Source organism: Cyclospora cayetanensis, unplaced genomic scaffold (genome assembly GCF_002999335.1).
Source record: "Cyclospora cayetanensis isolate NF1_C8 unplaced genomic scaffold, CcayRef3 CcayRef3_contig_6, whole genome shotgun sequence".
Classification (NCBI taxonomy): Eukaryota; Apicomplexa; class Conoidasida; order Eucoccidiorida; family Eimeriidae; genus Cyclospora; species Cyclospora cayetanensis.
In genome coordinates, this window is record NW_020312590.1 from 446,191 (window position 1) to 458,411 (window position 12,221).

General features: G+C 51.8%; 3 protein-coding genes across 3 annotated transcripts; 1 reads left to right on the forward strand and 2 right to left on the reverse strand.

The window, feature by feature from the left end:
* Nucleotides 1–2,412: 2,412 nt before the first annotated feature.
* Nucleotides 2,413–5,947, forward strand: LOC34620931 (U3 small nucleolar RNA-interacting protein 2). The gene is made up of 7 exons (XM_022734162.2): nucleotides 2,413–2,664; nucleotides 3,062–3,206; nucleotides 3,353–3,633; nucleotides 3,765–4,156; nucleotides 4,330–4,588; nucleotides 5,139–5,490; nucleotides 5,751–5,947. The coding sequence occupies exons 1-7, from the start codon at nucleotides 2,413–2,415 to the stop codon at nucleotides 5,945–5,947; spliced, it is 1,878 nt and encodes a 625-aa protein (XP_022586973.2).
* A 618-nt stretch (nucleotides 5,948–6,565) lies between these two features.
* LOC34620932 lies at nucleotides 6,566–8,017 on the reverse strand. Its single transcript, XM_022734163.1, has one exon. The coding sequence runs from the start codon at nucleotides 8,015–8,017 to the stop codon at nucleotides 6,566–6,568; it is 1,452 nt and encodes a 483-aa protein (XP_022586974.1).
* A 3,349-nt stretch (nucleotides 8,018–11,366) lies between these two features.
* On the reverse strand, nucleotides 11,367–12,068 carry LOC34620933 (40S ribosomal protein S24-1). The gene is made up of 2 exons (XM_022734164.2): nucleotides 11,706–12,068; nucleotides 11,367–11,411 (listed from the first exon to the last, which is right to left on the reverse strand). The coding sequence occupies exons 1-2, from the start codon at nucleotides 12,066–12,068 to the stop codon at nucleotides 11,367–11,369; spliced, it is 408 nt and encodes a 135-aa protein (XP_022586975.2).
* Nucleotides 12,069–12,221: the final 153 nt, after the last annotated feature.

A 12,221-nucleotide genomic window follows, 5' to 3' on the forward strand; every position in this document is an offset into this window, starting at 1 on the left:
GCGGTCAATGCTGCCTTTGACAGTGAAGCAGAAGATGGTAAGGCCATAAAAGAGGCCTCAAAAACTCTTTGGAGGCCCTGGTCTTCCTATCCCTTTTTTATTCCAGTCTACTTTTCTGTCTAAACATCTGAATCATTAGTGGTGGCATAGTCGTGTAACATGCAAACGAATAGACGCTATTTGTTGGGTTCTACGTTGGTGGTAAGGTGAGTGAGCATTACTACCATTCATCAAATCCGTACAACCATTAACAGCAGCTGCAAGACCATCAAGCATCATTAACATCAGCTCGAGGCCCTTCTTTTCCCTTTGATATCATCTTGCAGTTACGTGACGGTTTTGAATGCGATCAGGGCTAATCTTGAAAGTGTCTCGCCTTGGGGTGCACCCGTGAAGGTAGCCCGGATGGGGCCCCCTTTCACAGCTTTTAGAACATTAAATATCAAGTGCATAAGCAATTTTTATACATCACTACCCCCGCCAATCCAGTACTGCTCAACGAGCAGTACAACGCTGGACGCAGCATATTCAACGTCTCTCACCACTTCGTTGTACTGGCTGGCCATTGCCATACGCAGTGGCACTGCTCCTGGTCCTTCTCCCCGTGCTTGTCCTGCAGCTCCTCCGAGTAATTGTGGTTGTGCTTCATCTGAAGCGATTTATGAAGTAGTTTATTTGACTAGCTTTGGGGGGCTGCTTCTGGAGGAACCTTCCGAAACAATGAAACGGTTAATGTGCTTTGTTGCGGTGTGGTTGGTACTCCAGGGTCCGCTAAGGGTTGTGTACCTGACTGCTGTGGCACGAGGCTTGGTCCAGGCCCGAATTCCAGAGCCTAATTTAGCGGAGGGCTTTGGTGAGACGGTTTGGGTTGTAGTTGAGGTGAGAGAAGAACTGCTAGTATGAGTTCCCAAACGTCCCACATAGATTGCTGCTCTAGCTCTCTGAGGGACGTTTGCGAAGAGTTCTCGTGCTGCCATCAGCCGCTCATCTCTCTCTGCCTCCAAATCCATCGGCATGAGGGCAGAGTGATATTGTTTAAGCTCTCTGCTGGGAAAAAACTGTTTGATTCAGCGGGGTCTTTTTGAAAGACACTAGCTAGAAGTACATGCAGCTCTTGGTAAGCCAGTTACCACGGATGACCGCTTACACTGCAAGGTGAACCTCATCATCCATTGGAAGAAGATGGTCCTGTGCTTTGTGCAAAATGGCACTGCGCACTGAAGTCGGAATGTGAAAGCAACGAAGTCCACGTTTTGTTGTGAACCAAAATAGACCATCCTTAACGTGGTAGTGCTTCAGCCTTCTTCCATGCTGGATTTAGGTAATAGTAGCTTATGCATGTGTGTCAAAAGCTAACAATACACGTGCTTCCAAAAGCAACCACGGATCATCACAGACAAGAGCGGTATCACTGCGTGATAGTAAGCTACTCAGGTGACGCGAAAGCGCATCGGCGACCACATTGGTGATGCCCTAACCTACCTCACCTATAAAAATTCTAGTGCGTTGCAGACCTCAACCAGCGAAGAACTCGAAGATTATCAAAGGTATGGACGCTCTTTTAAAGGTACAATAAAGAGTGATGCTTGGTCTGATCAGCGAACTGACGCACACATAAATAGTGCCGGCATCTTTTCCTCCCTACGAAGTTGTTTAGAAAAATTGGTAGACAATCTTCAAATGGACTGTATGCTTGAATATCTTATTTATTGCAGTGTAGTGTTAGCTGGACACAAGAAGAGATATTACTGGGTGCATCTGCCCCAGATACCACGTGCAACCAATTATAAACCCCTAGAGTGCTGAGGGGCGCAGCTCCAGGCACCCCAGCTGCCCTTCTCGCCTCATGCCGTAAACTCCGCGGGTTGAGGGCAGGTAAAAAAGGGGGATTTATCAGGGAAACACTTGACTTTCGATTATGTTAATAATGAGTATGGAGTTGAAGCTCTCCTTTCGAAAATCTTATAAGGTGCATTACTGCGACCGTTACGAGTGCTTTTCCAGAATCTTTTCCCCTTCTTCCTGCCCTCATCACCTGGGATTCTGGCTTTACTGCACCCTGTAAGCACTGTGAGCATTCGCAGCTAGTTATTTAAAAAACATACAGCGCACAGGCATATGCAGCTTTGTTGCATTCGTAGAGCTAGCACAACGCTAAAAGAACGTTACTTAGCGACCGAAAGTAAGGAAGCTTCGCTCATTCTTGTTCTAATATACCTAGCAGTTAAAACTGCCAGAGCGTAGCCTGGTGGGTACAGTATTCGCTCAGGGCTTTGAATTGTGTATTTCTCCGGCGAAGGCGACAGAGGTCCCATGGCCGCATGGCCACTCTCTCAAACATACAGCTCGAACGGTAGGCGTTCGTGTGAATACTCAGATGATGAGCAGGCGTAGACAAACGAAAACAGAGCCATGCCCCCATCGGGTGCGCTATCAATATGCTACCATGCTATAGATGATCCAAGCAAAACAGGAAAGAAGAGATCCATGAATACAAATTTTGAGGGAGAGAAAAAAAGCCTAAAATGGAAAATACGAAAGCTATGTACAGAAGATCCACGCGTATGCGGCAACATAAAACAAACATGGCCTGCATCGGCACGCATGTGGGGCGCGGCCCACAGAGAAGCGAGGCTGAAACACTTACCTGGCTACATATTGACTGTAAGACAAATAAAAATTGAAGGGCTGCAAAGACCCTAAAAGGTGCACAGAAAACAAGCAACATAGAATGGCAACACGAAGAAGATAAGTCATGTGGCTTCCAGTTGTGGACCCCAGAGAGTTTGTGTAGGATAAGAGCATTTTACTGCTCTTCTAAGACGACCGCTTCAGTAAAGCTTATTTTATTCATTGTTTCATTGGTGCAACTCAAGCCTGCTTCTTCTCAATCCGTAAACAATCTCCTTCTCCCTTTTTACTGCGTTTGGATATGGACCTCCAGCGCCGCAAACGCCGCGGGCTAACTGCAGCAGAAAGTCAGCGGCGATTCAGCCGTCGACCAGGATCGGCGGCAGGCAAGAAGGGCCCTTTCGATTCCCAGAGCCCCCATGGCCGGCAGAGAGGGAAGGGAGACGCTGAAGGTCACAGGAGGCAAGCAGCACCTTTCGGCCGCAAGCGGCGGAGGGCAGAGGACGAAGATATAGAATCTGACTCTGCATCTGGCTTGGATGCCCCTCCCTCTTCAGACAGCGATTCAGAAGATGGTAAGCGCCTCTCATGCGTGCTGCTTTAGGTTCGGCAGTTTGGCCGGCACCGACCTTTTGAGACAAAAGTGGCAAGCATGGGGTTAGGGGCTTCATTCAGCTGCTTTGGGGTTTGTCCTTTGCGTGTCTCTGGCGTTGCTGTACAGCGGGAGAAACAGCAGACGAGGTACGTCTCCGCGTGGCCCGTCAATATTTAAAACAGTTTTCTGAGGCGGCGAAAGGCAAGCTACGGGAGGGCGGTACTGCAGAAGCGGCTTCACGGACCGCAGGGGAGCTGGCAGCAGATCCAGCTTTTGATTCGGCTGGGGGTACAGATGACGGCAGTGGGGGCTCGGGCGAAGATGATTCTTCTGATGACTTCTTCCAAGATGAGGATTCCAAAGCCGAAATGGCAGCCAAGCTCCGACAGAGGGCCGATGAGAAAAAGGTGTGTTTTGGACAGAGGAACTAGGGGCGGCCTTTTTGACCGCTTGCTTATGTAGTTTGCACATATAAAGCATAGGGAGCTTCAATGGCTGCACAGCGAGCGTGCAAATGTATGTGCGCAAATTGTTGCAGTTGCAGTCCAGGCCCACAGTGGCTATGGCGTCTCGGACGCGCTTCGGCAGTTCAACGTTCCTTAGAGGCCACAAGCTGGCTGTCACGTGTGTGGCACTGCCTGGAGAGGGCACTGGGGAGGGAGCAGCAAGTCGGCACCTGTACACTGGGAGCAAGGATTGCTGCATCATCAGGTGGGACGTGGATACAGGGAAAAAGGAGGTATTCAAGGGCCAGAGAAACTGTTTTGGAGAGGCTTTGACGCGAGCAAAAGGACGGGGTTCTGGCGTAGGCTCAGGAGGTCACTTCAGACCGGTCTTGAGCGTTTGTGTAGCCGAAGACGAACGTGTTTTCTTTTCTGCTGGGGCCGACCACACCATTAGGGCTTGGGATCCGCGAGCTTCTAATGAAAAGTAGGGATTTATTTCGTTTAATTGTAATTAGCCATCAAGACGCACACGACGCTCCCGTATTGTACTAGAAAGCAGGCTAAGCCTGGAGCCCCTTCATTTCACACTGCACAATGCGATCGGAGTGTATGCATAATGCGTCAGATGGCACACTTGTGTTTTCTTGCTGTGCGCAGGTGTATGTTTGAACTGCGGAGTCACAAGGGCCCCGTAACCGGCATTTGCCTGAATGGGGGAAGCTATGATGGTGCTGGCCAGGGAGATGCCGAGCTTCTTTCTTGCAGCGCTGATAAGTCCCTCAAAAGCTGGAATATCGGCTGCCGCAGCGTTTTGAATCACTTCTACGGGCATGCGACAGAAGTGAACTGCATAGACACTCTACAGCCGAACAAGCCCATCACAGGCGGCAGCGACGGCACCCTCAGGAACTGGAAGGTAGGACGAGTTTTTGTGCAGACTCCAGGGCGAGAAAGGGATGCAGAAGGGAAGAGTTTATGCATGGCTGTTACGGCGATTCGGTAGTTCAAAGGAGGCATAGCGAAGGTGTAATACTCTGGGATTATTCTTTCTATTGCTCTACTTGCGCAAGGCGAGAGTGGCTCCTCACTGCGCGGCCTGTTCTTAATACGCGATTGCTTTCGCGTGTACGTGGCCTCTTCCAAGTTCCTTCAAGTGTCGTCATTATCAGTCGCTCTCATATGCTGTGCTGTTTGCCGTTGTCGCGCCCTCATTCTTCCTTTTACCTTTTCGTCGTTCGGCACTGCCGCTGGACTTCGATGCACGCCAGTTATTTAGGTTCCCATGTCTGCAAAGCCTTCGCTTCCATCCTGTATCGACTGTGTCGGTGTGGAGAGCCACTAAGGCATTTGCTTGCGAATGAACTCACGTCCGTTTTCTCATGGGGTTTTCGACGGTCTCGCTGGAAGTAGGCCGTTTAGGCGTCTCATTGCCTCTGTTGTTGTGTGGACTGTTTGCGTTGCATCAGCTGGTTCAAGACACTCACACGGCCTTTCCCCCCCTCGGATCGTGCGTGGACTCGGTGGCCATGTTGTCACCACATCTCTTTTGCTGCGGAACACAAGGGGGGCTCTTGTCTCTGTTCAACAGCGGATGTAAGAAGCCCTTGGCGTGCGTTCGGGTACACCAGCACGACGGCAGTCCTTCCTCCGATAACGCGTCATTAGACGCGGCAAATGCAACGTATAGCAAGGCTGTTCTAAGGGCCACAGGAGACGCAGCAGGGGTCTCGGCCCTCCGTGCGCTGCCGTTTACAGACGCACTTCTAGTGGGCACTGAAGGGGGGAGCGTGCAGCTCTGGTCGGCAACGCAAAATGACAGTGAGGCTGGCCTTCCCTGCACTCCCTTTTGTAGCGCTGTTATTCTCCTAATTTCCTCCTTCTGCTTTTGTAGCCGGACCTTTGGCCATTTTGGCAGATCGAGGACCCCTCGCAGGCCCCCGCAGCTGCTCCTGGCAATTTAGTTTCCCTTTAACTTGGACAGACCGGTACACCTGTGTGGCGGCAGGCTGTAGCTGCACGCCGTATACAAGGCACCAGTGCTTGCACGTGCGCTTCCTCCTGTGGTTTGTTCGCTTCAGGGAAAGGCGGTTGTGGCAGCTTAAAGCCCGTTGCCAATGCTACAGAACGGGTAGCGGGGGTCGTCACTGGTCTGTGTGTTTCTCCGGACAAGTCCTTTGCAGCCGCTGCTGTCAGCACCGAGAGCCGTTTAGGGCGTTGGTACAAGAGTGATGGTGCCAAGAATGGAATTCAAATCATTCCGATCATGACGGACTAAAGGGATGGCACGAGGCTGCCAACAGCTCGCTTCGTGCGCACTTCATGGCTCTGTCACGCATTTCCTCTCCTAGGAGGGCAATCGAAGACTATGGCGGGGCTGCACACTACAGGAAACGCAAACTGCTTTTGCTACTTGCCCCCCGTAACTATAAGGGGGCTTGCTTTCCTTTGCCGAGGAACACTTCCATTTGCTAGCTGTCGGTACGACTTCTCGACAGTTTTTTTAATGATACTTTACACGAAAGTGTATGTCTGCAGCAGTGTAGAAGCCACTCTCTGTAGCAGAGGTTTAGTCTGTAGGCCTGGCCTGAAGCCCCCAGGCAACAAGCCGTCTCGGCAACCACGGCGAGGCGAAGGAGACAACACACGGAGGGTTGTCAGAAAGCCATACATAAAGGGGCTCCCCGGCTAATGACCGGCTGCACCACTACAGCAAATCCCCGCTTGCTGTTTCTCATGGCTTCCCAATAGATCTATGTGTCCTACGCAAGGCAAAAATATGACTGCGGGACAGCTGCCATGACTTCTATGCCCCTTGCCTCGGAGTTTTCGACGTTGCCGCTATGTTTGACTGCTGCTTGCTCAATGCACGAAAACATCCCCAGATAGCCCGTCCCTAGATCCAAAAGTACCTATACTGTTGTCGTTCCTTCCTGCGAAGTTCTGAGGTATACCAGAGGTACTCCAAGGCCTTGGGGGGCAAGGCGTCCAGCAGCTCGTTGTAACTCAAGAACGCGGAGGGTGAACTGCTGCCACTGACGGTGCCCCTGCTACCTGTATTGCTTGATGCCTGGATATAGCTGAAGCATAGTGCAAAGAGCTTATCGGCCATCATTGCTTGCTCTCTATCTCCCTGAGGATGACACCAGAGCCTCCTGAATCCAAGTCGTTCCATGCGCTTCTCCCGCGGCAACTTCTCCGCTGTCCACACTCTCCGAAGCAGCGCCTCTAGCTCCGCACACGCATTCTCCAAGACGCTAATATCCTCCTCGATCTCCGTGCGCATCGCCTCAACTAGTGTTATCTCATCCTGCAAAGATGAGTGGCCGGCGAAAAGACTGCTGAGAGACTGCGTCCTATCCGGCAGCTGCAATGCGGAAACTGCAGGGGGCTCTTGGTGACGCTGCTGCTTCGGGTGTTGTAGCTGCTTTGACGCCGACAGGGAACCTGGCATATCTGATATTTTGTATGCTTCGGGTATATCCTTCATGTAGCGTGTTTTGCCGCTGCCCGTATGCCCCAATACCATGCCGCTCGTTCTGCTCCCATCATCGACATCGCCTTCTCTGCTGTGCGACCCCACTGCTTGCCGCCTCCGCGCGATCTTATCCTTAATACTTTCTCTTAATTGCTGCTTGTCCCTCTCCAACCTCGCCTTCAAAAGTCTCAATGCCTTGTAAGTCCCAACCTGCTGCGCCAGCTCACTCCAAGAAGGCCGCATACAGACGCCTACGCCCATTGCCGCCAGGGAGGCAATCGATACAAAATCATACTCCGCAAGTCCTCTTGTATCGGTACTGGCTTCGTTGCCGCCGCTGTTGCTGCTTGGGTTACTGTCCAGGGCATGAATCACCTCAAGTCTCTCCCTGAGAAGAAAGGCCCTGTACCGATTCGCGCGAGCACTCAACGAGGAAGCGGCTGGAGGAGGGTCTCTTGAGTGTCTCACTTTTTCTGCTGCTGCACGCGGACCTAGAGGTGCCCCTAAGGGCTCCTCATCAGACCAGAAGAGCTCGGCTAGCGCCAACTTGGGCAGCTGCAAGAGTGCCTCCAGACCCATGACGCGCATGTGTTTTTGTCCGGCACAGTGAGAAGATAAACTCCACTCATCCTCTGTTGATTCGGTTGCCTCACTGTTACCTGCTGCATTTCCTGCAAGACGGTGGTGATCGGGGTCTTCTGCTGTCTCAGGCTCTCCGGTCATAGGAGAAAAGGTTCCTACTGTCGCTGTCGCTTCCCCCCCTCCAAGCACGCCTTCCTGATGATCCTCTTCGTTGGCCTCCTGCAGAATCACGTGAGCGCCGGTGAGTTCCCCTGGTCCATTGGAATAGGAAGACTCGGCAGCTCCCATTTGCGTCGGTTGTAATTCAGGACGAGTCTCACGAGACAAAAGAAGCCATTGCTGACCACAGGATGCGCATGAAAGACTGATTTAGTACACATCTAAAATAGAAAGATGAGAAAGAACTGAGAAAAAGAGCGGGCAGATGGGAGAAGGATGCAGCGATGAGGGCGTAAGTTCCAGCGGACAAGGAGTCCACGAGTTATTGCCTTGTGGAAGCATCACCAACCACAGTACCAAAGCAGACACAGCAAAAAGGCTAATTGAATGGCAGTGTCAACTTTGAATCTAAAGAGAGCAAGGCACGATTCTGTCCAGGACCTCGAATGTGGCCCTGTCGCAGGCCCTCCGTAGGAAGTTCCTGTTGTACCCTTACGCGCAATTTGCAGCTGATAGAAGGAGGAAGCGACATAAAGAGAGAAAATGTCCTAGGAAGGCAGAGGAAAGGATATAGTAGGACGAGAATGCATGCTGCAGTGGCTTGCCTCGATTGACCCGTAGCGTCAGGTTCAGCCAAACACAAAAGTCGCCATTTGTTTCCTTGTAGCCCGTGAGTTTTGCTTCTCTCTATTGAGTGTAATCAATTTATGTGCATCAACTCACCAGATCATGGGGAAAGCCAGTGTGAAGGCAACGCATTGAAGAATTGCACAAGATCGATCATTTCCTTCTGGCCCCCTGCCTGCGGGGTACATTGGTAACTCAAGGACACGCAAATCGGCCTTGAAATGAGTAAAAGTCCTGTTTCTGCTTCGGTGTTGCGGTATTCCGTGCTTTGATTAATGCCTGCTTCGAAAGGAATACACGCACTCCAGATGTGTTGCTTGATGGATGGGGCGTTCTCATGACTCGCCTAAGGTACATATTATGCTCTCACGCGGTAATATGCCACACTGTTAGTGCATGTCATGCGATGGTCGCAATCAGTGTTAATGTAATGTGATTTCTCCCCATTGGTCTTCAATGCCAACGGGATTTTACTTAGTTAACGGCGAACGGAACCATGACGTTCTTTAGGGTTGCCAGATGCCTCGTCATGGAGGTAGCTACTGCAAGAAAGCAGTCTTTCCGCTGTCCAAATCGCCACCACGTGAGGTACCACCAACTATGCCCTTGCATGAAGAAGCCTGCGCGCATATCGGAGTTGTTGAGGGAATGTGTGATCTATGTTTCAATGATCGACTGAGCGGCCTACAAGTCGAATCGATCGGCACTTCTCCGGTATAATTTTCTGTCTCTCTGCGCTTACTAGAAGAATATCGTATCAATAAGGGCGCAATTCAAACAGTGAATCCACACGGAGCTCAATTCTATTGGCTTCATGCTTCATAATTGTGCTACAGCTTTTTATATAAAGCATGGAGGCAATAATAGTCTCAATGATTTTGCTGCTCAAGTTTCGTTGTTCCGTACAAAATCTCACCTTATTACCACATACATTTTTATGGCCAAAGATGACTAAAAGCGGCTACCCTCCTCAGCCACTTCATGCCACCGGCGTTGGATACAAGAAAAGTAACAAATATTTCCGTGCTTTTACGCTCCATCAACGGTTCCACAAGAAGAAATCCTGCCTCGCAACGAAAAAGCGTTTAGTGCCCTTACACAAGCGCTATTTCCTCTTCTCGCCTTCAGCCCGTAGGGTTCTAGCAAAAGAGGGGGGCTTCCACATTGATAACAAATTTAGCTGCACTCCATGAAAAACCTTTCACACTTATATGCATAGAGAAACTTGGTGAACAGCCGCGCACAGCACATTGCTCTAGCGCGGCGCTAACTGACCATACTCTACAACAAATAGTAAATATGAAGAGCCAAACCACCCAGCCCACTCTTCACCTTTCCGTACTCCAGGGCAGTTTCAATCCTGCTGCAGTGCCCCGTTCACGTGACCAATGGAGGACCACGCACACGGAACCAGCAGCCCGTGGAGCACCTTCATATTCGTCCCACTTACCGCCCGCGGTGACTCCGCAGTGATGGTTGCGCGAACATGTTCGTCCACCCCACTATCTTTACTAAGGAGGGTACTTCTGCAGTGAAGATTACGGAGAGCTGGGCATATGACCAGCCGCAGGCATGGGGTCGAAAGGAGGGATACCGGCCGTTGTTGCAAGGGTGTGGCCCCCTTTTTTTGTCGTACCAGCACCGGTGGGGAAACGATAGAGCATCTTGTACTGCATATCTAGAAAACCTTGAGCGAAGTGCAGGTACCGCTATGCTATACAAACATCCCAAGCTTCTAGTAAATATCAGTCAGGAGATCATCTGAAATATTGATCCTGTCTCGGCAGCGCTACATCTCGACACCGGACGTACATATATCTTCCTTCGCTCGTAACCAGGTGCTGCATAGAGTGACAGGAGGCTCGTAATTTGTATACTCTTCAACCCCAACACACCCACGGCATCTCCCATATTGAGCGCTGCAGTGCCCCAGCAACAGGCGGTGGCTTCTTTAGCAGTGAACTCGCCAGCTCCCTAGCCAGCCAAAAGAAACGCCACTGTTGTCATCAGGCAGGCCTAGAAGCGCTATTGTCTCGAACGGGATGGAAGGCGTACAAAGAATGCATACGGGGCAGGGAGGGGGGGACCCAGGGCAGGGGCAAGAAGCTGAACGGATGAAGCGAACGGGGAGGCTACAATTGGTGTGTTTCTTGTGCGCCGTTGGACGGATAGTTGCAGGAGGAACATACAGTCAAGCTGCTTGTTCTCCGATGTACAGCCAGCAGTGAACGTACAAGCCACCCACACAATGCGCTAGTGCACGGTGCCTCTCGTTGCCCCCAGCAGGATGATGCGCACCCGCCCTCTCCGAATTTATAAATCCCAGTTGCTCAGGCGACAAAGGGCTGCATCTGCGCATTGTGGATAGTAACCTGGTAATACGTGTACGCCGAAGCTACTCGAGACTGTACGCGGCGTAAATTCTAGGGGGAATGCAACGGCATGCACATTGATGGAGGCCGTCATGGGCCCTGCTGCTAGAGAGCTGAAGGTGTGCTAAGTTCGGTTCGCTCTCCCCCGGAAACTTGTCCAAGGGCAGAAGGAGATTTTGCGACGCAAAGCCGCGTGGTGCTCAGAAACCCAGCAGATAGCAGTAGCACCTGCACTGCGCCTCCCTACCTCTCGGCTACTCGTGTTGCTTGCTGGCTGGGGCCTCCAACAGGCATAGCAACAAAAAGGGCCGAGAGAGCGACGCGAGCGCACGCATGCACACTCGCAGAGTCTGCATCTTGTGCAAAGCTTCTGCCACATACGGGGTCGTAAACCCAAGGGAGCAGCGAGGACCACGCCAGAGGAAGCCTTGAACCCGGGGGCAGCCAACGCACTTTTGCGGCAAGATTGTTCCTCGCTCTTACTTCTTTCCACCAGCTGCCTTCGCCTTCTCGGTGCCGCGGAGCTAAGCGCATACGCAGTTAACAGACTCGCGACACACTGATGCCTACTTGTGAGAAACCGCGCAACAGCCTGCCCCCAGAATGCCTTAGCCAAGAAAAAGAGAGGAGGCAGGCTGAAGAGAGAGAGAGCGCGCGTACTACCAGTTGCCGGAGGGCTCCCTCCTTATATGTGGAGTGTATCTTCTAGCCACTATAATCGCGACATAAGAACCCGGGGAGTTCAGCTACATCATCTTGCCATGTACCCCTAAAATCACCATCCCCCCTGCACCCTTCGCCACTGCACGCCTGCCTACCTTCTTCCTCCTGTTCTTCAGCTCCTTCACACCCCTGCGACCCTTCTTGGGCTGCGCCTCGAGTAGTCCTGCCCTGACAAGTCTGTACTTGTGCTCGAAGCGCTGAACCGCCTTGAAGTCGTCATATATCCAGGCTTGGCCCCTGCTCCTACCTCCACCGAAGGCAGTGGACAGGTTACCCACGATGATGCAGCGCGGATCCTGGACCTTGAATTGCTGTGTGAGCCGCTGCTGCAGCTCCACGCGGCTCACGTTCGCTCGGCCTAGATGAAGCAAGTCAACGTACATCTGCCTCCGTTGCAGCAGAGGATTTGTCAGCAGCTTGCAAATACGCACGGTGAAGGGAGCCTTGCAGTCCGACATCTTAGCCACAAGTGAGGGAAGGAGCAGTGGGGCCCAACAGGCTGCTGCCGCAGATGCTGTTACGTGTTTAGGATTTCGGACGATCGAAGAGGGGAGTAGACGGGCACCACATAGGAGGGAAGGACCGATGCAAGCGGAAGCAGCAGAGTACAA

Excerpts from the sequence above, each read along its gene's own strand:
- LOC34620933 (XM_022734164.2), bottom strand. The coding sequence starts at position 12,068 with ATGTCGGACTGCAAGGCTCCCTTCACCGTGCGTATTTGCAAGCTGCTG. Across the intron at positions 11,412-11,705 it reads TGAAGAACAGGAGGAAGAAG|CTCCGCGGCACCGAGAAGGC; the intron begins GTAGGCAGGCGT and ends GTATGCGCTTAG.
- LOC34620932 (XM_022734163.1), bottom strand. The coding sequence starts at position 8,017 with ATGGGAGCTGCCGAGTCTTCCTATTCCAATGGACCAGGGGAACTCACC.
- LOC34620931 (XM_022734162.2), top strand. The coding sequence starts at position 2,413 with ATGCCCCCATCGGGTGCGCTATCAATATGCTACCATGCTATAGATGAT. Across the intron at positions 4,157-4,329 it reads CCGCGAGCTTCTAATGAAAA|GTGTATGTTTGAACTGCGGA; the intron begins GTAGGGATTTAT and ends TGCTGTGCGCAG. Across the intron at positions 4,589-5,138 it reads GCACCCTCAGGAACTGGAAG|CTGGTTCAAGACACTCACAC; the intron begins GTAGGACGAGTT and ends GCGTTGCATCAG.